The sequence below is a fragment of the Taudactylus pleione genome, unplaced genomic scaffold (genome assembly GCF_031769625.1).
Source record: "Taudactylus pleione unplaced genomic scaffold, aTauple2 ptg000609l, whole genome shotgun sequence".
Taxonomy (NCBI): domain Eukaryota; kingdom Metazoa; phylum Chordata; class Amphibia; order Anura; family Myobatrachidae; genus Taudactylus; species Taudactylus pleione.
In genome coordinates this window covers 1,057,970-1,085,200 of record NW_028285011.1, presented here as the reverse complement: position 1 = coordinate 1,085,200, position 27,231 = coordinate 1,057,970, and the positions used below count along the sequence as shown (strand labels likewise).

The following is a 27,231-nucleotide window of genomic DNA, read 5'->3' as shown; positions in this document are numbered from 1 at the left end:
AGAATCATTCAAACCATTGCAGTGACCAATAAAATGACATGAAATGCATTTTTTACACTCTATTTAACATATCGTTTGTTTATAAAGCTTTGACGTTTAAAGGAATATTCTTACCTTTATTAGAACTGCTGTCTGTTCGCCTATATATTCTATCAAGTGCAGATTAGCCAAAGCCTAAAGAAGATTAATACAGTACAATAAAAAGGTAAACCTGATAAAATAGTGAGAAATGCACATTTCAGCAAAACATTTCCAGACTTCTATATTGGCATCAATACAAGGTGGATATTGCAGCACTGTATACATTTTGAAAAGTAGTTGTCAGTCGGCGCAGTATCCAAAAGGAAAAGACATTTTAGAAAAATGATATATTCAAAAACTGGTACAATCACTATTGCTTATGAATTACACTATTCCTCACCTTGCATAGGTGACAAATGGGTATCTGCAGGAAACCCCATCTGGCGAGCAAGTGTTAGTGTAATATGTTAAAAAACATTTATACTACAGTATGTCAAAAATGTTTTATTTGTTCAGAGTATTCTGCTAAGGGACTACTACTACTTTTGATATTGCATTTCCCCCGATAGGGATTCTTATTTGCCCTTCCTGGCTGCATTTTGACTCAATGAGAAACCACTAATCTTCAACTTGACTATAAGCGAAGATCTGGAGTTTGTCCTGAACTCTTATTGTGTCTATTTATTCAGCAGTGCATTATGCAGCAGCATGATACAGTACAAGAGAGAACCACCACCACACTACAGGAAAAAGTGCATTCTTTGCAACGAAACATGTAACACATTTAGCTGCGAACTTCAGTTAGAACCATGTGTTCTAATAATGCTCTGTTTATCAGGGCATAATAACATTGCAAAGTTCTCCTCCCTTAATCACCTGATGTGTGCAGCCGCACATCCGCTTATATTGTAACCAATAAGGATGATTACATTTAGCATGACGTTCTGGCATGATGTTTGGATGTGCACATTGTAGTACAGTATATTACATTGACCGAATATGGTAATTTAATTTCCTGAGCACCTCTATGGGGTGCAAGTGAAAATTATCTGTTACCGGTCAACTGACTGTTCCGAAGACATTACATGGCCAACACATTGAACTGAGGGGGCATTCAAACCCACTCGCAAGCGCAGGATGCTCGCAAGCGGTGCGATGTTACCCCAATGCGCATGCGCATGACGGAGAGAGCTCCGTCGTGCGCATGCGCGAGACCCGGACAGCGACAGCCAAGCTGTCGCTCCGGGTCTCACACCAAAGGGGGCGTGCTGTCGATGGTGACTGACAACACACCCCCTTTGGTGGGCGTGCCGGGGGCGTGGCTGCCAGATGGAGGCGTTCCCATGGGAACACCTACCGTCTGGGTCCGGCCCCACTGACATCACTAGTGATGTCAGTGGGAGTGATTTTGGCTCTGATAGAGCCAAAATCACTCCAGGGCTTGCGGTCACCGAGACCCTACCGCAGGGTCTCGTCGCAAGCCCGATGGTCGCGATGGTCTTGACCATCGAAACAATCTTTTTGGCCACTCACATATGCTGTGGGTGGTCACCCACAGCTATGCGAGCGGCCAGGAGGCCGCTCCATTTTAAGGTAGGAGGGCACTGATTCAGAGCGTCCGGCTCTGAATCAGGCCCTGAATTCCCAATTTAGTGCCATTTTTTTACTTACAGCATGTGTACAAAGCAACCCATAATGCATATAAATGTATCCTAATAACATTAATATTCATTAATATGTATAAATTAGTGACAAATTGCAAGATTTAAATATTTGATCTATTAAAGGGTATAAATTGTTATATATATGTAGAAGGAGTTGCAACTGAGAAGCTAATAATTTTTACCCAAACTGCTCTATGAGGCATCTTTACACTGAGCAATATATTTTACATTTATAGCTCATATCAGAAAAGTTAAACTCTAAAAATAAACAGAATGATTTTTAATATATAGGGGTAAACATTATAGGCTACGGCTTTGAGACATTGGTGAGACTGCCCAATGTTTTAAAGTAGCAGTATTTTTGTAGTCAAAACTAGGCTGAGTTTGCCTATTAAAAGACTGCTACTTTAAAACTTGGGGCAGGCTCGCACAGGACTCGCCAAGGTATCAAAGCTGCAGCCTATTACATATATCCCATAACCTCAGTGCTAACTGTTGCAATGTAATATAGGGGTCTATGTACTAAGCCCTGGCGATATATAAGTGTGTAAAGATAAAGTACCAACCAATCCACTCAACACTTTACATGCTGTATTTGAAAAATGCCAGTTAGGAGCTGATTGGTTGGTACTTTATACAGTCAGGTGCACAAATATTGGGACATTGACAGAATTTTCATATTTTGGGCTCTATTCACCACCACAATGGCTTTGAAATGAAACAAACAAGATGTGCTTTAACTGCAGACTTTCAGATTTAATTTGAGGGTAATTACATCCAAATCAGGTGAACGGTGTAGGAACTGCAACCATTTCTATATGTGCCTCCCACTTTTTAAGGGGCCAAAAGTAATGGGACTATCAACTCAAAAGCTATTTCATGGACAGGTGTGGGCTATTCCCTCGTTATTTCATTATCATTTAAGCAGGTAAAAGGTCTGGACTTGATTGTAGGTGTGACATTTACATTTGGAATCAGTTGCTGTCGACTCTCAATATGAGATCCAAAGAGCTGTCACTATCAGTGAGGCAAGCCATAATTAGGCTGAAAAATAAAAAAAAAACCATCAGAGAGATAGCAAAAACATTAGGTGTGGCCAAATCAACTGTTTGGAACATTGTTAAAAAGAAAGAATGCACCGGAGAGCTCAGCAACACCAAAAGACCCGGAAAACAACTGTGGTGGATGACAGAAGAATTATTTCCCTGGTGAAGAAAAACCCCTTCACAACAGTTGGCCAAATCAAGAACACTCTCCAGGAGGTAGGTGTATATGTGTCAAAGTCAATAGAGTGAATATAGAGGGTTCACCACAAGATGTAAACCATTGGTGAGCCTCAAAAACAGGAAGACCAGATTAGAGTTTGCCAAACAACATCTAAAAAAGCCATTACAGTTCTGGAACAACATCCTATTGACAGATGAGACAAAGATCAACTTGTACCCGAGTGATGGGAAGAGAAGGAACGGAACTGCTCATGATCCAAAACATACCACCACATCAGTGAAGCATGGTGGTGGTAGTGTCATGGTATGGACATATATGGCTGCCAAAGGAACTGGTTCCCTTGTATTTATTGATGATGTGACTGCTGACAAAAGCAGCAGAATGAATTCTAAAGTGTTTCGGGCAATATTATATGCTCATATTCAGTCAAATGCTTCAGAACTCATTGGACAACGATTCACAGTGCAGATGGACAATGACCTGAAGCATACTGCAAAAGCAACCAAAGAGTATTTTAAGGCTAAAAAGTGGAATGTTATGCAATGGCCAAGTCAATCCCCTGACCTGAATCCAATTGAGCATGCATTTCACTTGATGTAGACAAAACTGAAGGGAAAATGCCCCAAGAACAAGCAGGAACTGAAGACATTTGCAGTAGAGGCCTGGCAGAGCATCACCAGGGATGAAACCCAGCGTCTGGTGATGTCTATGCATTCCAGACTTCAGGCTGTAATTGCCTGCAAAGGATTTACAACAAAGTATTAAAAAGTGAAAGTTAGATTTCGGATTGTTTAGTTTGTACCATTACTTTTGGCTCCTTAAAAAGTGGGAGGCACATATAAAAACTGTTGCAATTCCTACACCTTTCACCTGATTTGGATGTAATTACCCTCAAATTAAATCTGAAAGTCTGCAGATAAAGCACATCTTGATTGTTTCATTTCAAAGCCATTGTGGTGGTGAATAGAGGCCAAAATATGAAAATTCTGTCAATGTCCCAATATTTATGCACCTGACTGTATATGTCCTCTTTATCTGTAGAATTCTTTGAATTCTTTAGAATGTAAGTTCTCATGAGCAGGGCCCGCTTCCCTCATGTGCTTCTCCTTACTTTATACTTTCTTCTATTCCTTACTCCCCACAAGGGATCCTAACACTGGACTGCTGACTCCCTGCTGCTTACAGTATTTTGAGTTTTATAACTGCTCATGCAGCAACGTTGGTTTCTTTTTCATTTATCTGTTTATGATTTTTGTGAGGCGCTGCAGAACACTTGTGGCGCCATATAAATAAAGGATAAGAAAATTAATAATAAAAAAAATATAATAATAATAATATTAATAATAAGAAGACCCCATAGATTATTGTAGAGTATATCACATCACTACTGCAGGATGGGCTGTACTTAATACTTTGTACACAGATGCCTCCCACATCCTGTTTGTTGTATGGGTGTGGTAAACTGGATAGCTCCAGTAAGTGAAGCATTGGTGGTTGTAGTCATCCATGTATCACTTAAATTTAGTTAAGTGAAGATGGTTGCTATTAACAGACATTTCCATGTGTGTCAAATTAAATGTTATGTTTGGAAAGCTCTCATCACCTAGCTGGACATAATTAAATATATTAGTTAAATACGGGTAATTCAGCAACCAAAGATTTCATATGCACAGTTCTTACCTCTTTCACAGTGTTTTCCTATTCACCCCTGTTAGAATAATAGCAATTGCCCTGAAATGTCCTTTGGAATTAAGTAGGTAGTACCCACTATTGTCACAGTCCACAGGCCCCTGGTGGTACCCAGTCTACATACTGTATATTTTATTTATCTTATCTTGAGAAGTTCACCAATGGAGGCATTTTATGCTATATAAAGCACTGAGGGCCTGATTCAGAGCCGGACGCTCTGACCAGAGCGCTCGCTCTGAATCAGTGCCCTCCTACCTAAAAATGGAGCGGCATCCTGGCCGCTCGCATAGCTGCGAGCGGACAAAAAGATGGTCGCGATGGTCAAGACCATCGCTACCATCAGGCTTGCGACGAGACCCTGCGGTAGGGTCTCGGTGACCGCAAGCCCTGGAGTGATTTTGGCTCTATCAGAGCCAAAATCACTCCCACTGACATCACTAGTGATGTCAGTGGGGCCGGACCCAGACGGTAGGTGTTCCCATGGGAACGCCTCCGTCTGGCAGCTACGCCCCCGGCACGCCCACCAAAGGGGGCGTGCTGTCAGTCACCATCGACAGCACGCCCCCTTTGGTGTGAGACCCGGAGCGACAACTTGGCTGTCGCTGTCCGGGTCTCGCACATGCGCACGACGGAGCTCCTCCATCGTGCGCATGTGCATTGGGGTAACATCGACCTGCTTGCGAGCGTTGTGCGCTCGCGAGCAGGTCTGAATGACCCCCTGAGTGTTTACTTTGCAGAATAACCTAATACTCAAACTTGTACATTTACAGAATTCTCGCATATATTGTTAGCATGTCCTATTTCAATTATTGGGCAACTTCATGTTCCCTTTTAAATGGATTAGTGTATGTTCTGCAAGGGAAAGGAATCAATTTACAAAAGAAAAGTACAAGAATGTAGGCATGTAATTAAGGTTAAATCCATTGCTATGGCTTCCTTGTAATCAAAATATGTGATGCCAACTTCCCTCTGTAGATGCTCATAGCTTCCGTGATTTTTAAGCGTTTGTCATACAACATAAGATTTAGTGAGGAAGGTGCATCACATCTTTCAGAAAGTAATTACAAGTTTTCCTAATTAAAAATGGAAATTAAAATATGCATATTTTATCTTCATATGTCAGATAGAACATAATTAATAGAAGTCAATAACCATTAAGAATACTTTTAACAGATTTATTGCTAATCTCTAACAGCCTTTGGAACCCTCTGTTTGAGATTTTTAACATACTGCACTTTGTATGCAGCTGATTAGGTTTCATATGTTACTAAGAGATTTTCTTTTACAAAATTTCTTATTGATATTTTGCATTGTGCAGCTCTTTGTAAATTAGAAATATAGGAGTCTATTTGCTAAGCAGTGTTAGGAGACAAAGTGAAATGAGATAATGTGCCAGCCAATCAGCTCCTAACTGCCATCTCACAGGCTGTGTGTGAAAAATGACAGTTGGGAGCTGATTGGCTGGCACCTTATCTCCTTTCACTTTCAGGGGTATTCAATATGGGAGCGATAAGTCAGTTTTTGCGTTAATATCAGAGCTATGACGTCATTATCGGAGGTTTTACTTTTACACCTTATTCAATATCAAAGACTTATCGCAGTTTTGAAAAGTCGAAGATAAAAAACGGGGATAATTTTTCACCATTAAATAGGTGTCGAAAAAAAGTGCACAATTGGAGTTTAGGGGTGCAGGCTTAAAAAAAATAGCCTGCACCCTTCAGAATGACCCCTTGAAACGATCTGTGTCAAAAAAAAAAAAAAAATCGGGACACCCCAAAGAAAGCACTTTGAATTTGGGGGCCAATAAAAAAAAATGTTGGGGAACAAAGTTAAAAAATAGCGAAATTGACTCTGGGGAGGTCCCCAAGTGTGCCCCAGGTGTTTTTTTCATTGCAGCTCCTTGCGCAAGTGGGTTTTTCATGATTTTTTCAAGTCTGCTTAGCAACTTTAAAATATGCTGACCCCCATTTTCAAGTACTCCAAATTTGCTGGGCATAGTTATTTTTCCCCAAAAAAAATTCGAAATGCTCTTCTGCACCACTTTCTTCAAAGTCGCATTTATGCACTTGCCGCGGCTATTAGAAAGCCCGACTTCCTTCAGGAGTTAAAAATAGGGGGGTCCCTAGAATATTTCCCGAAAATTCCCGTTTTTGTTAAGCTGTAAAAAAAATGTGTAAAAATTTAGAAAAAAAATGACATAAGGTCCCCCCCCCAAAAGCCAAACCAGCCCCACGCTTGCCAGCCAGTGGTGGTTTCTAAAAATACGGGGAACAAAATGTGTAGGGTACCACTGTATTTTAGAAACCAACACCAGGCTGCAGAAACTAGTGCTGGTTTTAAATATAGGGGGCTAAAACGACGTGGGGTACCCCCTATATTTAAGACCAGCACCAAAACACACACACCGTGACTGGTATAAGTTTATAAGAGACCAGCGCTGGATGTAGGTGAGTATGAAATCTTTCTTGCAGGGCCAGGTACCATGAATCTCTACTGGAGTAGGGGACAGAAACTTCTGGTATAGGTAAGTATGTGTGAATGGGTAGGTGTATGTAATAAACTTATACTGGGCACGGTGTGTGTGTTTTGTCTTTTTTTAACTATTTATTTTACAGTGAAATTACAGGTGCCGCATGTCTGCTGGCACTTGTAGTTCCACAAGTGCAAAATGGCAGGCACGCTGGCACTTGTAGTTCCACTGTAAAGTACAATAGTGATATATTATTTGGCCCCCCCTTTACCCCCATACCCACCAAGCAAGGGGTATGGGGAAGAGCCCCAGGCTTTAGCGTAAGCCTGTGGTGCTCGGGAGAGGGTGGACCCTTTTTTGAGGGGTCCCCGACTCCCCCGAGATCACCGGCTTGCGCTGACCGACTTGGGGTGTAATGCTTTGGACCTGGAGCCCCGGTGATTGGGTCTCCGGGCTGTGGCATTACACCCCGGTCAGTTGGGTCTGGTGCTGGTCTTAAATATAGGGGGTACCCCACATCATTTTTGCCCCCTATATTTGAAACCAGCACTAGTCCCTGCAGCCTGGTGTTGGTTCCTAAATTACGGTGGAACCCTACACATTTTGTTCCCCGTATTTTTAGAAACCAACACTGGCTGGCAAGCCTGGGGCTGGTTTGGCTTTTGGGGGGGGACCTTATGTCATTTTTTTTGTCATTTTTTAAAAAATTTTTTACAGGTTAATAACTAAAATGGGAATTTTCGGGAAATATTCTAGGGACCCCCCTAAAGATGTCTAGACATGGGGGATCACTATGGGTACCCCCATTTTTAACTCCTGAAGGAAGTCGGGGTTTCTAATAGCGGGGGCAGGAAAAAACACCTTGCAAAGCTATTTAAAAACCCGACTTTCTTTTGCAGGCAAAAACAGGGTTACCCATAGTGATCCCCCATGTCTGGACATCTTTAGGGGGGTCCCTGGCATATTTCCCGAAAATTCCCATTTTTTTCCTTAAGGGTCATTTTTTTAAAAATAGGGATCATTTTTCACCATTGAATAGGTGTCAAAAAAAAGTGCAGAACTGGGGTTTAGGGGTGCAGGCTTAAAAAAAATAGCCTGCACCCCTGGGAATGACATTTAAAAAAGAACTGTGTCAAAAAAAGTTTTAAAAAACAATAGGGACACCTCAAAAAATTAATTTAAAAATTGGGGTGAAAAAAAAAAAGGGAAAAAACAATAGGGAAATAGGTTCAGGGCTATTCTGAAAATATGCGGCAGGTGTAGATTTATAGTGGCAGGTGCACAAATGCAGAATTTTTAAAAACTTACTTTAGGGACTTAAAAATATGCTAGTACCCATTTTCATGCACCCCAAATTTGATGGGACCACTTAAAAAAATGAAAAAAATAACCTAAATGCTCTTCTGCATCACTTCTTCAATGCCGGGAAAAAAACACCTGCTGCGGCTATTTAAATCCCCGACTTTCAATTAAACGCTAAAACGGGGGTACCCATAGTGTCCCCCCATGTTTTTACAACTTTAGGGGGTCTTACAATTATTTTAAGGAAAAATTCGTAACTTTACGCAAATCCAACTTCGGAGTTTCCCGTTTTCGTCAAATTTATATTGAATACGGGGATAAGCAGGAGCGCGCCCGATACTTTAACGCAGGTAAAAACTCTGATATGAAACATTAACTTCGACAGTGAAGTTAACGTTTCATATTGAATACCCCTGTTAGTCTCCTAACACTGCTTAGTAACTAGACCCCCTAGAATGTTGAGGAGGACCACTTCATCCTTTTATTTATTTGAAGTAAGGATATTAAAGTTAATAGAAATTACATAACACTTGTGTACAGTAGACCATGGTCACCGGCCAAAGTACTTAGAAACCTGTCCATGTTTTTCTTTAATCTTTACAGAGATACTGCTATGGAAAAGAGGATTTTCATACTTTTGTTAAATATGCCTGTGAATATATTGGGGGCACTGGAAAAACCCCTATTCAGGACTTAAGCATTTTAAAATAATCAAAATCATCTGTATACCCATCCTGCAGGGAGCAGAGCAATCTTTCTAATGTAGCCAGTATATATACCCGTGGTGACGATTGTATTTTGGTTCTCTGGGCAGTTGTATACAATCTCTGTCACTGGTGTCACTCAAGGGCACGTCCTCTACTCTGGAACGCTGATATGAGAAGATGTACAGAGGATCGTGCATGCACAATAGCACACTTGGCCGGTTGTAGGTTGAGCATCCAGTAGTTCTAGGTCTGAATATCGAAACTGAAGGGTGGGAAATTGCACAGAGCGCTCTCTCTCTCTCCAACAAATTCCGTACCCTGTCACAGTGGGCATTTAAAAATAAAAACTTTGTGCAGGACTGGAAGTTAGATCACAAAACATCTTAAATATTTTAAAATGTCAGAGTCCTAAAAGAGGATCTACTGTCCACTCTGTACCCCAAAGTGATTTGTATTGCCACATCACCACCTGGTGACAAAATTTGTAATGAAAATTTATAACAAAAGAACATTTTTTTCAATAAATGGCTATTGCATCCTTTAAAGTACTGTGGGCCTGATTCAGACCCCCTCGCGAGCGCTATGCACGTGCAATCGGGTCGATGGTGGCCCAGTGCGCATGCGCACGACGGAGCCGGCTCCGTCGTGTGCATGCGCGAGACCCGGAAAGCGACGGGCAAACCATCGCTCTGGGTCTCGTACCAAAGCGAGCGTGCTGTCGATGTTGAGTGACAGCACGCCCCCTTTGGTGGGCGGGCCAGGGGCGTGGCTACCCAGATGGAGGCGTTCCCATGGGAATGCCTACCATCTGTTGCTGGCCCCACTGACATCACAAGTGATGTCAGTGGGAGAGCTTTCGGCTCTGTTTGAGCCGAAAGCTCTCTTGGGCTTGCGGCAACGAGACCCTACCACAAGGGTCTCGTCGCAAGCCCGATGGTCGCGATGGTCTTGACCATCGCGACCATCTTCCTGGCAGCTCGCAATAGCTGTGGGTGGTTCACCCACAGCTATGCGAGTGTCCAGGAGGCCGCTCTAAAAAAACAGAAGGCCGGCCTTGATTCAGAGCGAGCGCTCTGTCAGAGTGTCCGGCTCTGAATCAGGCCCTGCATCTGTTGTCCATTCCCCTCTATTACGATACTTAGAACTGATTTAAGAGTGCTCTAGGTAGGGATACTTTAATTTTAACAGTCTTGTATATTTGGACTACTCAGATAAATAAGGGCTACTTTTTTCTTCAAGAATAATTAACTGTGCCATTTTGTTTGAGATGTTGTGTAGTACTATATGTTACGACATCTAATAAATTAAACAATATCAATTATAATAAATAAGTGAAAGGCATAGATTCAAACGGATTTTTAATTTGCAAACCATACCTCCATTAAAACGAACAGCGCAGCAAAAAAGAGCAAAGTTGCCCATTCCACTCTGTGGAGAATCATTTCAAAATCATGGATATCAGCCAGAATGAGGAGCCACATTGAACCCAAAATTGCAATCCATCCTGATATGGAAAAAAGAAAGTTATTTTTTTAAGGTACAACTATGTTGTCCATCTTCCCTTCAAAGACAAAAAAAGAATCAAACAAAATAAATACAATAATTCAGAATTTATGAAGTGCTGGCCTAATTCTGTAAAATTCCATCCTACAAGTCAGCACTCTTAAGGAGCGTACACACTAGACAATATGCTCCCTGAGCGATATCGTCTAGTGTGTCCCCGGCAGGGTGTGCTCAATGTCGTTCATGACATTGAGCACACCCGCTGAACGATATCATTAACGATATCGTGCAGCGCCGGGCTCTCTCCCCCATTCCCCAGCATGTAGCAACCTGACGATACCGTCAGGTTGGCCTGCATGTTTACTCGATGAACGATAATGATGAACAACCCGCAGGAACGCGCATCGTCGTTATCGTTCATCGTTTTGGTGTTAAAAATGGACGATAAAGTGGACGACTGAACGATAACGATATCGTTCAATTGTCCACTTTAATCGCCCAGTGTGTACGCACCATTAAGCTTTTCATACATTGGAAGTTGGACCTGCACGCTTAGCAGCCGGATCAAACACTTGTTTGGCCTTTGAGAAAAAAATTAATAAATAAACCTATTACAGTTGGTGTTATTGATCTCATGAGTCACGCATGGCCATATTTCATCATTGTCACAATCATGTATGCAGCAATTTGCAACCGGTTAGTTAAGGACCCCCACACATCTGCAATGTATTGGACCAATTCACCGATTCGCAGATGCTACAACGGAACATTCGTGAAAGCCAAAATGTTGGCTTTCCCTATCATCCTCAAAATATGATTGTGATCAGCAAATCGGGGAATTTTAACATGAATAATTTCACAGGAGAATCAGCTGTTCCGGTCGGATCGGGGAAATGGCCGCCTCATGTATAAGGTATTTTAGTTATAAAACAAACTAATTGCTCATTAGAGTCACTTAATGGAAGTGAACCTTTGAATACTTATTTTTTAGAATGCGAAAAATGTTTATATAATTCAAACACCTCATTGCATTGCTTAAGTTATTTCAAGAGATGCACAAAACAACATTTTGAGTACATTACTATACCAGTATGGAGTCAGCAAGAGACTAATGGAAAACAAAATTATTGCTCCCAATCTCATGAGTCATGCAATCTGAATTTCAGTCTGACCTAGATATCAAATAAAAAAAAAAGATTTCTGTAATGTGTAAATTAAAGAACAGAACACAAGGGATTTTATATTTTGGTCAGCATGTTATATGCATAGTAATTAGGGGTGAGCGGGTTCGGATTTCTGAATTCCGAACCCCCCCCGAGCCCCCCCGATCCGAGGCCGATCCGAGTCAGGCTCGACTTTTCCCGCCTGACTCGGATTCTGAAATCGAGGCAAAACATCATCATCCTGCCTTCCGAGTCTCGCGGGTTTTGGATCCTATATAAGGTACCCGCGTCGGCGCCATTTTCTCACTCGGCTGTGGACAGTGAAGAGGGAGGGTGGGAGTTAGGGCTGGCTGGGCTGTGTAGTGTAGTGTAGTGTAGTGCAGAGAAGTGTTGTGCTGTGCTGTGCTGCGCTGTGCTGCTGTTGTCCATAGGGGCTGTGTCCACTACTTCAAAGTCCATAGGGGCTGGCTGTGTTGTGCTGTGCTGCTGTTGTTAATAGGGGCTGTGTCCACTACTTCAAAGTCCATAGGGGCTGGCTGGACTGTGTTGTGCAGTCAGTTGTCCATAGGGGCTGTGTCCACTCCAAAGTCCTGTGCAGTGTCCCAGTCCTAAAGGGGTGCTGTAGTGTTGTCCAGGGGGTGCTCTGTCCTTCAGGGGTGCTCCTCCCAAGTGCTAAAAAAAATATTTTTTCTGTGTTTGTGAATTGTGTGCGCAGTAGCCGCACGTGCATCAACAAAGTAGTGCCAAGCGTGTGCCTGTGTCATAAGTAAAGGGCCGGCTGGCTTGACCGTTAAAGGGTGCTGTAACCCCCAAAGTACACTCCAAACCAAATAACAAAATATTTTCTGTGTTTGTGAATTGTGTGCGCAGTAGCCGCACGTGAATCAACAAAGTAGTGCCAAGCGTGCGCCTGTGTCATAAGTAAAGGGCCGGCTGGCTTGACCTTTAAAGGGTGCTGTAACCCCCAAAGTACACTCCAGTCCAAACCAAATAAAAAAATATTTTCTGTGTTTGTGAATTGTGTGCGCAGTAGCCGCACATGCATCAACAAAGTAGTGCCAAGCGTGCGCCTGTGTCATAAGTCAAGGGCCGGTTTGGACATCTGGTCCGGACTTAAGGACGTGCCAACAATTTCTGACAAGTCTACTGTCACTGCATATGATACTGTCCTCAAAGCAGCAGCGACAAGCGTGCGTCTGTCTGTTAAAGGGTGGTGTAACCCTCAAAGTGCGCTCCACAAACAATAAAAAAATTCTTCTTTTTTTTTCTGTCTTTGTGAAATGTGTGGGCTGTAGCCGCACCTGCATCCTTAAAGCAGCAGCGACAAGCGTGCGTCTGTCTGTTAAAGGATTACATCGGTGACAGCATCCAAGTAGGCATGTCAGACAGTCTGTACCTGTACTGGCAGGAAAAAGAAGCAATTTGGAGGTCCCTGTACAAACTGGCTCTATTTTATCTGAGTTGCCCCCCCTCCAGTGTGTACTCCGAAAGAGTGTTTAGTGCAGCCGGGAACCTTGTCAGCGAAAGGCGTAGGAGGTTGGTTCCAACCTCCTACGCCTGGAGGTTGGAAGCAACCTACGGTTGGAGAAGATGATGTTCATAAAATGAATTATCAACTCTTCCAAGAAGACCAGCCTCCAGAACGTACAGAGGGACCTGTGGTTGTGGATTCCAGCAGGGACGAATTAATACTCTGTGAGGATGAGGATGTACACAACACTGAAGAAGGTGAGGAATCGGTGGATGAGGAGGATGAGGACAACATCTTGCCTCCGTAGAGCCAGTTTGTGCAGGGACAGATTAATTGCCAGTTTGTTTTGTGGGGGCCCAAACGAACCAATCATTTCAGCCACAGTCGTGTGGCAGACCCTGGCGCTGAAATGATTGGTTTGTTAAAGTGTGCATGTCCTGTTTATACAACATAAGGGTGGGTGGGAGGGCCCAAGGACAATTCCATCTTGCACCTCTTTTTTTTCTTTGAATTATGTACTGTTTGGGGCCTAGTTTTTCAAACTGCCATCCTGTATACCACTGCAGTGTCACTCCTAGATGGACCACGTGTTTGTGCCGCCCACTCGTATCTCTTAGCATAGTCATCCAGCTACCTCGGTGCAACCTTTTGGATATAAAAACACTATTGTGATGTGTGAGGTGTTCAGAATAGACTGGAAATGAGTGGAAATTAAGGTTATTGAGGTTAATAATAGCATAGGAGCAGAAAAACACACAAATTCTGTGATTTTAGCTGTGTTTATGCTTTTTTAAAAAAAAATACAGATCCAAAACACAAAACCCAGAACCCAAAACACGGAAGGGTGGTTTTGGCAAAACCAATCCAGATCCAAAACACGAAGAAAGATCCAGATCCAAACCCAAAACACGAAAAGTGGCCGGTGCACACCCCTAATAGTAATTACAAATGGAAAGAGCTGCTCATCAAATTTTGATGACAAGAACTGTGCTGCTATAAACAAGAAGAAATATCTCCCACCTATGTAATACACAGTGGGCAAAATATAATAGGGTCAGAGTTCTGAAAATCTGCAAGTATAGAGCTATACTCAGACGTTTTTAGAACTCACCCAATGTAATAGGGTGCAAGAACATGCAAAGTCGCACGTTTATCACACCCCTGCAACTCACAATGGCAAAACACGCCAGATGTTTAGCCATTGTGATCCATGAGATCTGTGCATACTTCTGTATTTAAAAAACAAACAGTAAAAAAAAAATGATGTAGGGTTTCCACCTGAAAGCACAAACAGCCCCAGGCTGAGCCAGTCCCATGGTTGTGAAAATACTGGAGACAAAAATAGTAGGGGGTCCCCTGTATGATCCATAAGTAGCACCGGACTCTTTCTAGCAGGTGTGTAATGCCACTGGCGGGGTACCCTTTCACCGGGTCCCCTGGCTAAATCATTCATAATTGACTGCTAGTCATCCCAGGCTGGGGATCCCTGGGGAGGTGGGGATCCCCCAATAAAGGGGTTCCCACTCTTCAGGGAATACCAGGTCTGGACTGATAGCCCGGGCCATCATTGGTACCCCTGGGCAGTGGGTCCTGGGTTGATTAAGTAAAAATATAGATGAATAATATTGCCTTTTACAGTAGAAACAGAGGTCACAGCAAGCTTCCCTCACATGCTGGTACTTGAAGAACCACAAGTACCAGTATGCAGGGCATTAAGGGCCCGCTGGGACCTCTAGTTCACCTAGTTCACAAAATAATTATTAAAAGAAACACAGGACACACACACCGTGACAGTATCATTTCATTAAAATACACTCACCTATAATCCCTGTAGCCATTCACGTCCACTTGTCCAGTAGCATCCATGACACTTGTAAAAAAAAATCCATACTCACCTACCCCTTGGTTCTGATCCTCTTTGGTCCATGTAGGCATCCATGTCTTCATAAAACAAAAAATATTACAATTTCCCAGAGCCCATGAACAGGTACTGTCCTCCAAGGATGGTACCTCGCAAATGAGGGCTCAGTTGTGGCATTTCCCATTGAAATGCATGGGCTGAACATTCATTGTTTTTTTTGGTCTAGGGTCAGGGTCTGTGATGTTTCACAGATCTTCAATGAATTTGGGGAGTAGATTAACTTGTCATGTGAACATTGATATATTTCATAACAAGAGTCACCATACAAAACTTAATGAACACCCATAAATGGTTATCTGTTACCTGATCCATAAGCATCTGCTTACGCGGCACTTTCTTAGACAAATAATTAACCCTGTGGCTGGACACAAAATAATAATCTGAAGGATACAATGCTTGCTAATTAAATACATTTAAAGATACATGTGGTCTAATATCCTGTGATCTATCCATTACATAGTCATACCACCAATCTTTCCCTATAAAAGCAGCACATTATCCCCTCAGTCCTCCTTGTAACAAGACATTCTCCCTCCTGCCCCAGAATATTCTCCCCTCTGTCCTCCTTATAGCAGAACATTCTCTCCTCCATCCCCCTTGTAGCAGAACACTCTTTCCCACATTCTCCTCCTGCTCCCCTCTTGTATCAGCACACTATCCCCCCCATCTGCCTTGTAGCAGGATCATCCATTCCTCGGTCCCCCCATGCAGTAGGATCATTCTCCCTTATGACCTTCTTGTAGAAGAACATTCTCCCCTCTGTCCTCTTGTATTAGAACATTCTCCCACTGACCTCTCTTGTATCAGAACGTTATTTCCCCTGTTATCCTTGTAGCAGGAACATCCTCCCCTCCAGGGGCGGATTGGGCCACCGGGATAGCGGGAAGGTTCCTGCTGGGCTGGTCCCATCCCCTCCTCTGCCAGGCTGGCTGACACTGTCTGACAGCCAGGCTGCTTTATAAAATTGCCTGTGCCAGCAGCGGGCAGCCGTACTTGGAAGTTGGTGCGGGGGCAGGGCTAGGCAGGTGGACGCTGATGGACTTATAATTTTACTGCTGCTGAGGCTACAGGTAGTAGCAGGCAGCAGCATCACAGCAAGAGCAGGAGCAGCCGGGAGGAGCAGGAGCTCGACAGCAGGTCAGTAGCTTAGCCGGGAGGGGCACCATGTTGTTCTATCACACTGCTGCACTAGTAAGATGCCATTATTATGTGTAACAGAAGCAAGGGATTTGTAAGACAGAGGGTGGGGGCAGGGCAGCCGGCAGTATACAACCATGAGCTTCATAGTATAACAATACTATGAAGCATATGATTATGTACTGACAGCTGCCCTCTGCTCACTCTGACAAACCCCTGGCTTCAGTTACACACAAGGAAATCACACCCTCTACCCCTGTGCATGGAGCCAATACAGTAGGCTACATGGGAGGGGGCTTGGCCACAAATATTGGAGGCGGGGCAGCCTCTCGTGGGAACTGAACTGCTGATTTATGAAGATCCAGACCCAGCAGATGGAGGCCACCACCAGGTAGGTAGGGGTGTATGGGGAGGGGGATGCTGAGTAAGGGCACTACCAGGTTGTGTGTGTGTGTGGGGGGGATGTGTATGCAGAAGATGGCCACCACCAGGGGAAAGAGTGTGTGTTTGTGTAGGAAATGGGGGTATGGGCACTACCAGGTGTTTGTGTGTGGGTGGGGGAGGGTATATGCTGAAGATGGCCCCTGCTCCCCTCTGTCCCCTCTGTAGCAGGATCATCATCCCCTATAACCTCCTTGTAGCAGCACATTTTCTCCTTAATCCTTTTTGTAGCAAAACATCCAACCAACTGATACCTTGTAGCAGAACATTCTCCACTCTGTCCTCTTTGTAGCAGACCATTCTCCCCTCTGTCCTCCTTGTACAGTAGCAGCAAATTCTCCTCACAGCCACAGTGAATGTGAGACAGTACAATGTGGGATGACAGACCTAGCAGAAACTAGGGCATCCTAACAGAAATACTGCAATAGTATTCCAGCACGAGGGCTAGGTGATCCTGCATCTGATATGCTTCCTGTGGCTTTGTTCACCACTGGATAAACTTATAGCCCTATTTATCATTCTTTTTACTATAAAAATGTAAAAAAGGGTGTTCGCACACCCTTTTCATAGAATTTTAGCTTCACTTAGATGTATTAAAGGGCTTTTGGAGCAGTTTTTGTAAAAAAAAATACTCCAAGCCCTTCAAGTCACTTATTTTTAGTAAGCAAATCGTATTTCCCATACTTGTAATGGGATATGTGATCTGCTCAGATTTACTTAAAGTTCATTGTAAAAAAATACCGGGGAAAGCCCTGTGATAATAACATCATTTGAAGTTGGCATAATGTATATAATCACAGGGCTTTACCCAGTATTTTTTTCCCGGTTTCCACGACTCCTGCTCTGCTCTAACAGAGCAGAGAACCGGCCACTGTGATCAGCTTTGTCTTAAAAGACCACAAGCTGATCACTTAAAAAAAAAAAGAAAAGTGAAAAAACAACACTTACCTGTATCCAGGGACTGGTGATCGGTGCTCTGGTGAGCTCCTCTGGGACTCCGGTCAGCTGGTCTCCAGACTCCTGCACTGTGACCCTATGTCTGATACCTATGCCGGCATCTCAGTTTACAGCATAGAGCAGCTGACCGGGGTCATAGTGCAGGAGCCCAGAGACCAGGTGACCCGAGTCCCAGAGCAGGTAAGTGTAACCTGAGCAAGGGAGATCGCGGAAAGGGGGGGCAGACGGGTGGGATAGCCAGCAGCATTGTGAGCAGTCATACTGTCAAGGTATTATTTGCGAAAAATACCCTGAAAAGTGTGCGGTGAGGAGTCGCAAGCTCTGTCCCTGCATGCGATATTTAATACATACAGTACTTGTGAAATATTAAAATATTGCAAAGTGAATTTGGGTGATATTATCACAACCCATCCACATCTTAGATGTGGATTGTGATAAATAGAGCCCTTAGTAACATTATGACATATTTGAGATATGAGAAACATTATTAAATGTCAAGTCACTAGGGAGTGTTTATACATTAGATTTCATTACAAACATTTTTTGTAAAAAACAATAAAATAATATTACCCCATGACCCTGTAAAGTTGGCTTTGTTTTAAAAAGTGTTATTCTCTGGATTTATTTACCCACTGACTGTTATGCACATTGACAATCAGACTTACAGCATCAATGGGGAAGGTTTTTATTGGTCAGAAGAGTTGGACACTCCACTTTCACTGCTGAAATAAGGTCTAATGGGATGCATCCAACAATATTAGAAGAGCTTAGCACTCTACTAGCAGTATTACCAGCACTAATCAAACCTTATTGGCATAAGTTCTCCTAAGTGTACAAGATTAATATGCTCCTTTACACAAAATGGCTAAAGGGGTCATATACTACAAAATTAGAAAGAAAATCATAGCCATCATGCTTGTTGCTTAGTCTGGGTTAGTATTGGAGTATTGAGCAACAATGAACTACATGTATTGTTAATGGTGTGTCCTGACTGGTAACATTGCATTACAGGGACAGTGAGGTCCATGCAATAAAATAGCTTTACCAAGTTCCCTGTGCAGTGTAATGCTAGGAATACATGACAATGGTGCAGAGTATAGGTTCTGTAGGAGTGGTGTGATCATTTGCCTTATTCCAGATAGGTTAAACTATTGATCTACCATGGTTTTGTTCCTCATCATTCACCAGTCCACAACTCTGGGAACATAGACATGCAATTTATAAATGGATGAAGGTTTTACACACTTGTTTACAATGAGGATTAGCTATTGGCCCAATGGTTTACACAGATGGCAAATGCATTGGCATCTGCAAGCTAAAACTACAGTATGCCGAGGATGCACTCTTATACACTGGAAAGAATAATAATTATGTAAACATTTTTAGCACCATCCACTTAAAACATTTTACAGGGAATATATTTAGAATAAAAATGTTTGCATTAGCAAACTGATTTCTTTTCCCTTTCACATATACTAAAAAGGTTGGAATAGTTTTTCAACCAAAAGAGGTTACAAATACATACATGAATATAAATTTTGCCTGTAGAAAACTACACAGTTCCTTTCATATTCTGCTCTTTATAGGATAATACCTGCTACATCGGCATCCACATCACAGTACAGTATTCAGTATCCATTATCATTTGTCAATGCCCACTACTGACAGCCATAACAGACAAAGCCCCATTCTGAGGGCATATTAGTTAGAGCTGCTGTGATATATATTAAACCTAACAATGCTCTTGCTGCTCAAGTACATTTAAAGCAATGTTATAACAAAGTTCTTTGCACTAATCGGTCATCAGATTGCTTCTTCGCATGTCAGTTCCATAGTTACAATTACAGATGAAATAGGGAGCTTCCATGGCGTACATTTCTTGCCACTTTACATGGTTTCTATTCAACATTGATCATGAGCAATTTGTATTGGAGAAAAAAAAAGAGAGAGTCCTTTATCTCTCTGATATCTGATATTTTACAATACTAACTTCAGACTAGATTACATGGATTAGAGTTTCTGCAGCTTCATTTAAAAATTCTTGGCGGCTTCTCATATTAATGCATTAAGCCAAAATGGACTGTAAAAACCTATACACAGGGAGGTGCAATATAGTATGATTGATTTACATTACAAGGGCACACTTTAGTTACTTAGTATGTTAAGGTTACCTTTAAACTTGATTTGGTTAAATGTATTGAATTCAGCCATACATGACAGACTCACTTTAATGAGAGCATACAGAGCATTAGTGTAGAAGAAATCCAAATAACATAACAGCTCCTTTGCAAGAAATTTTACTTAGGTGATGTGTTATACAGGGGTGAATCTAACTAGTTCAGCAAATAAGCTGACCACATTTCAAGTCATACCTTCCATGCCTATGGCATGAGTTTACATGTGGTGCAAACAAGAAAAAAAAATAATAAAATAAAAAAAGAGAGAGAAGAAGGTCTGGAACACACTAGAATCACATTCTCACATAGAAGAAGATGGAAAACCGGTGACCAGAGAGAAGCCCATCTGAAGCACAGGTGTGTCAGGGCGGGCGCCCTGTGGACCCTATGGACCTCATAGAAAGAGAGATAACAAGGGTAAGTTCTTACCATATCTCTACTTTTCTACTTCAGGGTCCATAGAAGATCCACAGGAAACCTTGGGGATTCCCAAAGCAGTACCCTCAAGGGCGAGGATGCTCCTGTTTAGAAAGGAGAATCCACCGCCCGAAGGTGGCAAAGGTATCAAAGGCATAATACCTCAAAAAGGTCTGAAAAGAAGACCATGTGGCCGCCTTACAAAGCTGTACAGCCAAGGAATCACCACTAGCTGCCCACGAAGGGCCTACAGACCGAGTAGAATGAGCAGTAACAGAGGGCGGGACTGGAAGGCCATCATGAATGTAAGCCTCAGATATAGTCATGTGAAGCCATCTAGCCAAAATTTGTTTATTGGCTGGCCATCCTCTCTTGTGGAAAACCGTAAAGAACAAACAAGGAGTCCAATTTCCGAAGAGAACTGGTACGATCCACATAAATCCTGATGGCACGTACCTCATCCAATGAGACCTCCCCTACCAAGAGGTCTGAGGAATTAAAGGCCGGCAAAATAATTTCTTCATTAATGTGGAAACTAGAGACCACCTTAGGAAGGAACCCAGGGTGAGTCTGAAGCACTGCCCTGTCCCTATGAAAAACTAGAAGTGGGGAATGACAAGTGAGAGCCCCTAAATCAGAAACTCTTCTGGCAGAAGCAATGGCCAGAAGAAAAACAGTCTTGGCAATAAGCCATTTGAGATCCACTGCTGGAACTACACTGAAAGGGCTGAGATATGGACCTTCCAAGTAGCAAGGCAGAGACCAAGGTCTAAACACACTTGCAGGAAAGCCAAACACTCTGGGCATCCAAAATACTTGGAGGTTGTAACCATTGGGATGACACCATTCAATGTAGGTATGCCACACCCTGTGGTAAATCCTGGCAGAGGCAGGTTTCCATGCTCTGAGCATCGTGTTAACCACAGAGCCAAAAAATCCTTTGGACCTTAGAAGGGATGTCTCAAGAGCCACACTATCAAAGACAAATAACCCAGATCTGGGTAAAAGCAAGGACCCTGAGACAACAGGTCCAGACATTGAGGCCACAGCCACAGAGTGTCGATGGAGAGACTCCGAAGATCTAAGTACCATGGACATCGGGGCCACGCTGGAGCCACCAGCAGGACCATGCCTCCCTTTTGTTTGAACCTCCTAATTACTTGAGGAAGGAGGGAGATCGGAGGAAACTGGTACACAAACTGGAAAGTCCATTTGACTGACAGAGCATCAACCAAGACAGCACTGGCATCTCTTGTCCTGGACCCGTACTGAAGCAGCTTATAATTTAGTCGAGAGGCCATGAGGTCCATGTCTGGAAGGCCCCACCTGTCCACTAGGAGTTGAAACACTTCTTGATGAAGAGACCACTCCCCTGGATGCACATCGTGATGGCTGCGGAAGTCCACTTCCCAATTCAGCACTCCTGGAATGAACACCGCCAATATGGCTGGTAGATAGCCTTCCACCCATGTCAGAATGCGTGACACCTCTATCATTGCCGTCTGACTTTTAGTTCCTCCTTGACGTTTTAGATAAGCCACTGTCGTGGCATTGTCTGACTGTACTTGCACAGGTTTTCCATGAAGCAACAGCCGGGCTTGCTGCAGAGCCCTGAAGACTGCCTGCAGTTCCAATATATTGATTGGAAGTGCAGATTCCTCTGCGGTCCACCTTTCCTGAAAGGAGTGTGGACCCATCACTGCGCCTCATCCCAGAAGACTGGCATCCATCGGCAGAAGGACCCAGTCCGAGATCCAAAAGGGATGCCCCATGGTGAGGTGAGCCTTCTGTAGCCACCAGGTTAGCAACAGACATACCTCCGTAGAGAGCACCATCATTTGAGTACATATATGATGGGGAAATCCATCCCACTTGGAGAGGATCCATAGCTGCAGAGGCTTGGAATGAAACTGGGCATACTCCACCATGTTGAATGTCGACACCATGGATCCCAGTAACTGCATTGCTGAGTGGACTGACATTCTTTTAGATGGACTCAGTGAGGACTTTTTCCAATTTATCAACCTCCTGTGTACCTGGAGCACAAATATTGTTAGCTGCAGGTGGTGGTGAAGTACCTCTGAGCACCCTGCTAGTAGCAAGAGGTCATCCAGGAATGGTAACAGGCAGATCCCCTGCAGCCACTCAAGGTGCAGTTGCAGGTACAAATGGCAGAGCCTGAAACTGGAAATGTTGTTGTAACACAGCGATCCTGAGAAAAAAGGGTGAGCTGAAACAATTGGAATATACAGGTATAAATCCTGAATATCCAGGGATACCATAAAATCCCCAAGTTCCATAGCCAGTATAACTGAGCATAGGGTCTCCATTCTGAACCTGGGTACCCTGAGGAAATTGTTCAGGGACCTGAGATTGAGAGTAGGACAGTAAGAACTGTTTGACTTGTGGGACATCGGGACAGTACAATGACTCCTGCCTGTAGCATTGATTGTACAACCTGTTGAATAGCCAAAGCCTTGTCCATGTTTTTTGGAAGCCCTGTGCAAAATAATTGATGGGGAGGCCTTCTGCGGAAGGAGAGGGAGTACCCCAGAAAGACCACTTCCTTCAAGCAGGAATCTGTGGTAGTTTAACATCAGTACTTGGTGAACTGAATAAGTTGGCCTCCCACCCTGGAGTCCCCCAGGAGGAGGAGCATCCCGTTAAGCAGTGGGCTTGTCATCAGGCTTCCAGCCAGATGTCTGGTACTCCAGGGCTGCTTCTTAGGCCTGGCAGATTTCTTGAGGGTGGATGGCCTGGGAAAGGACTGAGTTCTAGCCTTACCTGAGACTCAATAGGTCTGAGAGGGCGGAGTTCGAACCCTCAAAGAGGCTGGAGCAGAAGGCAGACAAACCGACCAGATCAGGGCCTAACAAGACTATACCATCATAAGGCAAACATTCCAACCCCTTCTTTGATTTCGCATCAGCTGTCCAAGAATGGAGCCACAGAGAATGGTGAGCTGCAATGGCTGCCGAAGAAACCCTGGCATTTCGTAGGCCAATATCCAAAGCTGCCTCATTTATATAGGTAGCCGAACATCTGAGATTTCCCACCAGATTCAGCTGTTCCCTGGTAGCATTAGAGGCTAAGGATGTTTCAAGGCTATTAGCCCAACAATCCATTGCCCGAGACATCCAGCAAATGGCCATAGCTGGTCTGCACGCAGCCCCCAATAGGGAATAAACAGATTTAAGGCATACCTCTACCTTCCTATCTGTAAAATCCTTCAGGGATGACATGGAAGGCATAGGAAGCTTTGCACTTCTTACCAAGCACGTGACATGGGAAGCCACCAATGGTGGAGTCTCCCATTTGGAAAAATAATTGTCAGCAAAAGTGTAAGCAGAGACTAGACGCTTCTGCAGTTGAAACTGCTTTTCAGGCATATTCCAAGCTACCTCCAAGTGATTCACCAATTGGTCAGACAATGGGAATGTAGCCTCAGTTACCTTTTTTTCCATGCATGCCTAGATTTAGGCACAGGAGGCTCATCCTCCTCAATGATAAGGGCTGCTTTTACAGCTTGTATTAGCCCTGGAATATATATATATATATTAGACTTGACCCCCGCCTCCACTGAGGGGGCAACACCTGTGAGGGTGTAGGAGGTTGCAGCAGGTTTTGCGCTAGCAAAAGGTGCTGTTGTTGAAAACTGAACTGTGGACACATAGGAGTGCCTGCTAAATGCCCTGCAATGGTTGTTAGTGCTTTTGCAAAGCACGCCCATGGTGGATCCTGCTGAATGGCAGAAGCATCAAAAGATCCAAAAGAGGAAAGTAATTCCTTAGTGGGGCACTCATGGACTTATTACTGAAACATTTCAGCAAATTATTTATCAACTGTTACAAGGAAATAATTGTCAGTTAAAATATAACCTTTATTGGTATTTTAATTAAAATATTTGTCCGCGAAACATAGAAAAACAAAATCTAATGTCAAAATAATAAACAATGTGATATTAAAATCCAAATAAACAAATCCAACCACTACAAGTCTCCTGTGTTTAATGTTCTTTAATTAATGATATAATAATCATAAATCATTCAGGTGTCTGTAGACCTGAGGACATCTCATTTAGATATATGTATGAAAAGATTAATATATCAATGAAAGAAGAATATCCTGAGTTTTAGTAAGCCATCACTATCAAATTCTATCAATCAATAGGAAGGTATGTATTCCAGACATGGAGGGTGTGAGTGTCATAGTCTGTTGGAAAATTGTGTATACAATTCCTTAATATTTATGCAGATCTCACTTCAGACTATGTCACAAAGAGAACATACAATTATACCTATTAGGAAATAAAGGATAAATCCCAAACTGGACTTATATAGTATCACATAATTCCTGTGCTTAAAGGAGCAAAAGGAAATATATGTCACTTGGGAATTATTATAAATCCACCTATATTGTGACTCTTAATTAATATGCTGATTCCATATTGTTAGAAGGTACAGTTGCTACTTAGAAGTTGTTATATATCCAAAAAATTATGTGGTTCACACTGTCACCTATGTATCATATCGTGTTCATCAACACAACATTATTTGGAATCATAAGCACAAAATATGAAGTAAAGTGCCAAATATGTTTATAAGATTTAACAAAAAGTTAATCTCTATGGCCTCCTTCCATTTAAAAATTCCAAATTAGGCACATAGATATATTTCTGTATGTCTCTTAAACTATATATAATATTGGCAAACAAGTTGCATTAGTAGGCATGTGTCCTCTTGTTATGCCTGCTTATCTAAGCTAACATCCCTCCTACAACAATTTAGCTACAGCAGGTTAATTGTACTTAAATTGTATATAATTGACAACAAGATGTCCATATCAGTTGTGTCATTTTATATATACCGACTATTTATAGCTATTTGTCTGTACATGTATCCCTCCTATTTTATATATTTCTCACAGTCCCATGATATTCATGTGGAATAGTGATACAGATTTTTTTATATTAACTTATGCATATTCCCTCTAATGGTTACTAGTTCAGGAGAAATTACAGGTTTGGCACGTGATACTCATTCATATAACTCTCTCGCTATCATCTATGTTTAGGGGTTCCTTCCGTACACATGTGCCCGCTTATTGTGTCCACCTGTCTAACAGAAACCCTTATCAGCAATGTATTTACACTTCCGTAGTGGATATAAGATTAATACTTAATAACAAACATAGCACACACTTATTAGTGTGTGCCGCGTGTCTCCTGACGTGCGTTTCACTTAGACAGCTTATTCATAGGATCAACCCGTTCTCAGGGTTGACAGTTCTATTATACTGACTACTAGCCAATCACAGCATTACCTGAATTGATGGACAGCCCAATAGACCAATCTTACAGCTTCTAGCTGAGTGATCCATGTGAGAGCAAACCAGAGCTGCCTTTCAGCTTTCTTATTGGCTGAAAAACGTCTATGGTAAATACTCCAGGTAAAAATATAGATAGATGACGATCTCTTGTATAGACAAATGGTTTATATGAATATTACAGAATTTTAATAGGGTACCACTCATAACTCATATAGCTTAACATGATTCACATATATTCCATATTATTAAAAAAAATCGCTGTATGCGTTATATAAGTAAATTTACCAGTTATATATTATTATTATCAATCCTATTCAGGTATAGTGTTAAACTCAAATGTGGTATAAATAAAATTATGTATAAAGTATTATAATAGACATTAATTACAATAATTAATTAATTATTCTACATAACGTAAATACATTTATTTTATTATTTAGTATTCTTAACTAACATTAGTGAGTAACAATAGTGCATATCAAAAATGTAACTGTATACTATATATAATATAATAAATAAAACTCCTATCATAATAGTGTATAATATAATCAAATAGTGATAAAACTAAATTCAGAAATCATTATAATAAATAATATAATGATAACGTTAAAGTGTATAGTGCAAAGACTAAAATTAAACATTATTAAATTCATAATCAATGTGAAATTAAAATATATAAAAATATATTAAAATGTCCCCTTATTATTCAGGGAGTGTATATATATAATTAATCAATGTGTAAAAACTAAATAATAAAACGTGTAATACATCAATGTCATCAAAACATACTATAAAAATAAGTGAAAAAGACAAATAAAAACCACTCCCTAATATGAAAAACAACAATTCATGTGAAATATATTTCATATTAATACACCTATTATGGTAACTCATTCATGTATATCAAAAATTATAAGTACGCTCCATAATATATTTGTTCATTCAAACCATGTGGTTGAAGACCTCCCATTAAAAATGTCCAATAACTTTCTTTTTTAAGTAATTCTTGTGTGATGTTACCACCTCTGATACCCAAAGTTACTTGTTCAATTCCACAGGATCTTAGAGCCATGGGGTTTCCTTGATGAACATCGTGGAAATGTCTCGCCACTGTGGTGAGTTTTTTTAATTTTTTTTTATATCTGTTTCCACATTCCTTATTGTACCCACATGCTCAAGAATCCTTTGCTTGAGAGGTCTAGTGGTCATCCCTATATACTTCTTGTTGCAGGGGCACACAATGCAATAAATTATTCCAGAGGAATTGCAATTAATAAATTGACGTATTTTATGGCTTTTTTGATATTTGTCAGTAAATTCAACAGTTCTTTGCATGTATATACATGCCTTGCAATTACCACATTTGAATGATCCTTCTGCAGGGGGTTTTCTTTTTTTAGAATTGGTAAAGTGGCTGTGGACCAACTTGTCTCTAAGATTCGGGGATCGTCTCCAGCTAATCTGTGCTCTTGGTCCAAGATTTCTTTTCAGATCCTGATCCAATGTAAGAATAGACCAATGTTTTTCGATGATCCTTTGAATTTCATCCCATTCCACACAAAAATCTCAGACAAAACGTACAGTATTATCTTTCTTAATCATCTTAATTTTATTCGGATATAATAGAGAGTTTCTG

At 42.0% G+C, this 27,231-nt stretch overlaps 1 protein-coding gene across 2 annotated transcripts in view; it reads right to left on the bottom strand.

Moving 5' to 3' along the window:
• The window catches only part of OCA2 (OCA2 melanosomal transmembrane protein), a 296,067-nt gene that overhangs the window by 64,024 nt on the left and 204,812 nt on the right, over positions 1–27,231 (bottom strand). For both annotated transcript variants that reach the window (XM_088454034.1, XM_088454035.1), the window contains exons 19-20: positions 10,457–10,584; positions 115–174 (exon numbers count right to left, since the gene is read on the bottom strand). In XM_088454034.1, the coding sequence (XP_088310160.1) occupies positions 115–174; positions 10,457–10,584 (188 nt within the window). The remainder of the gene's footprint in view (positions 1–114; positions 175–10,456; positions 10,585–27,231) is intronic.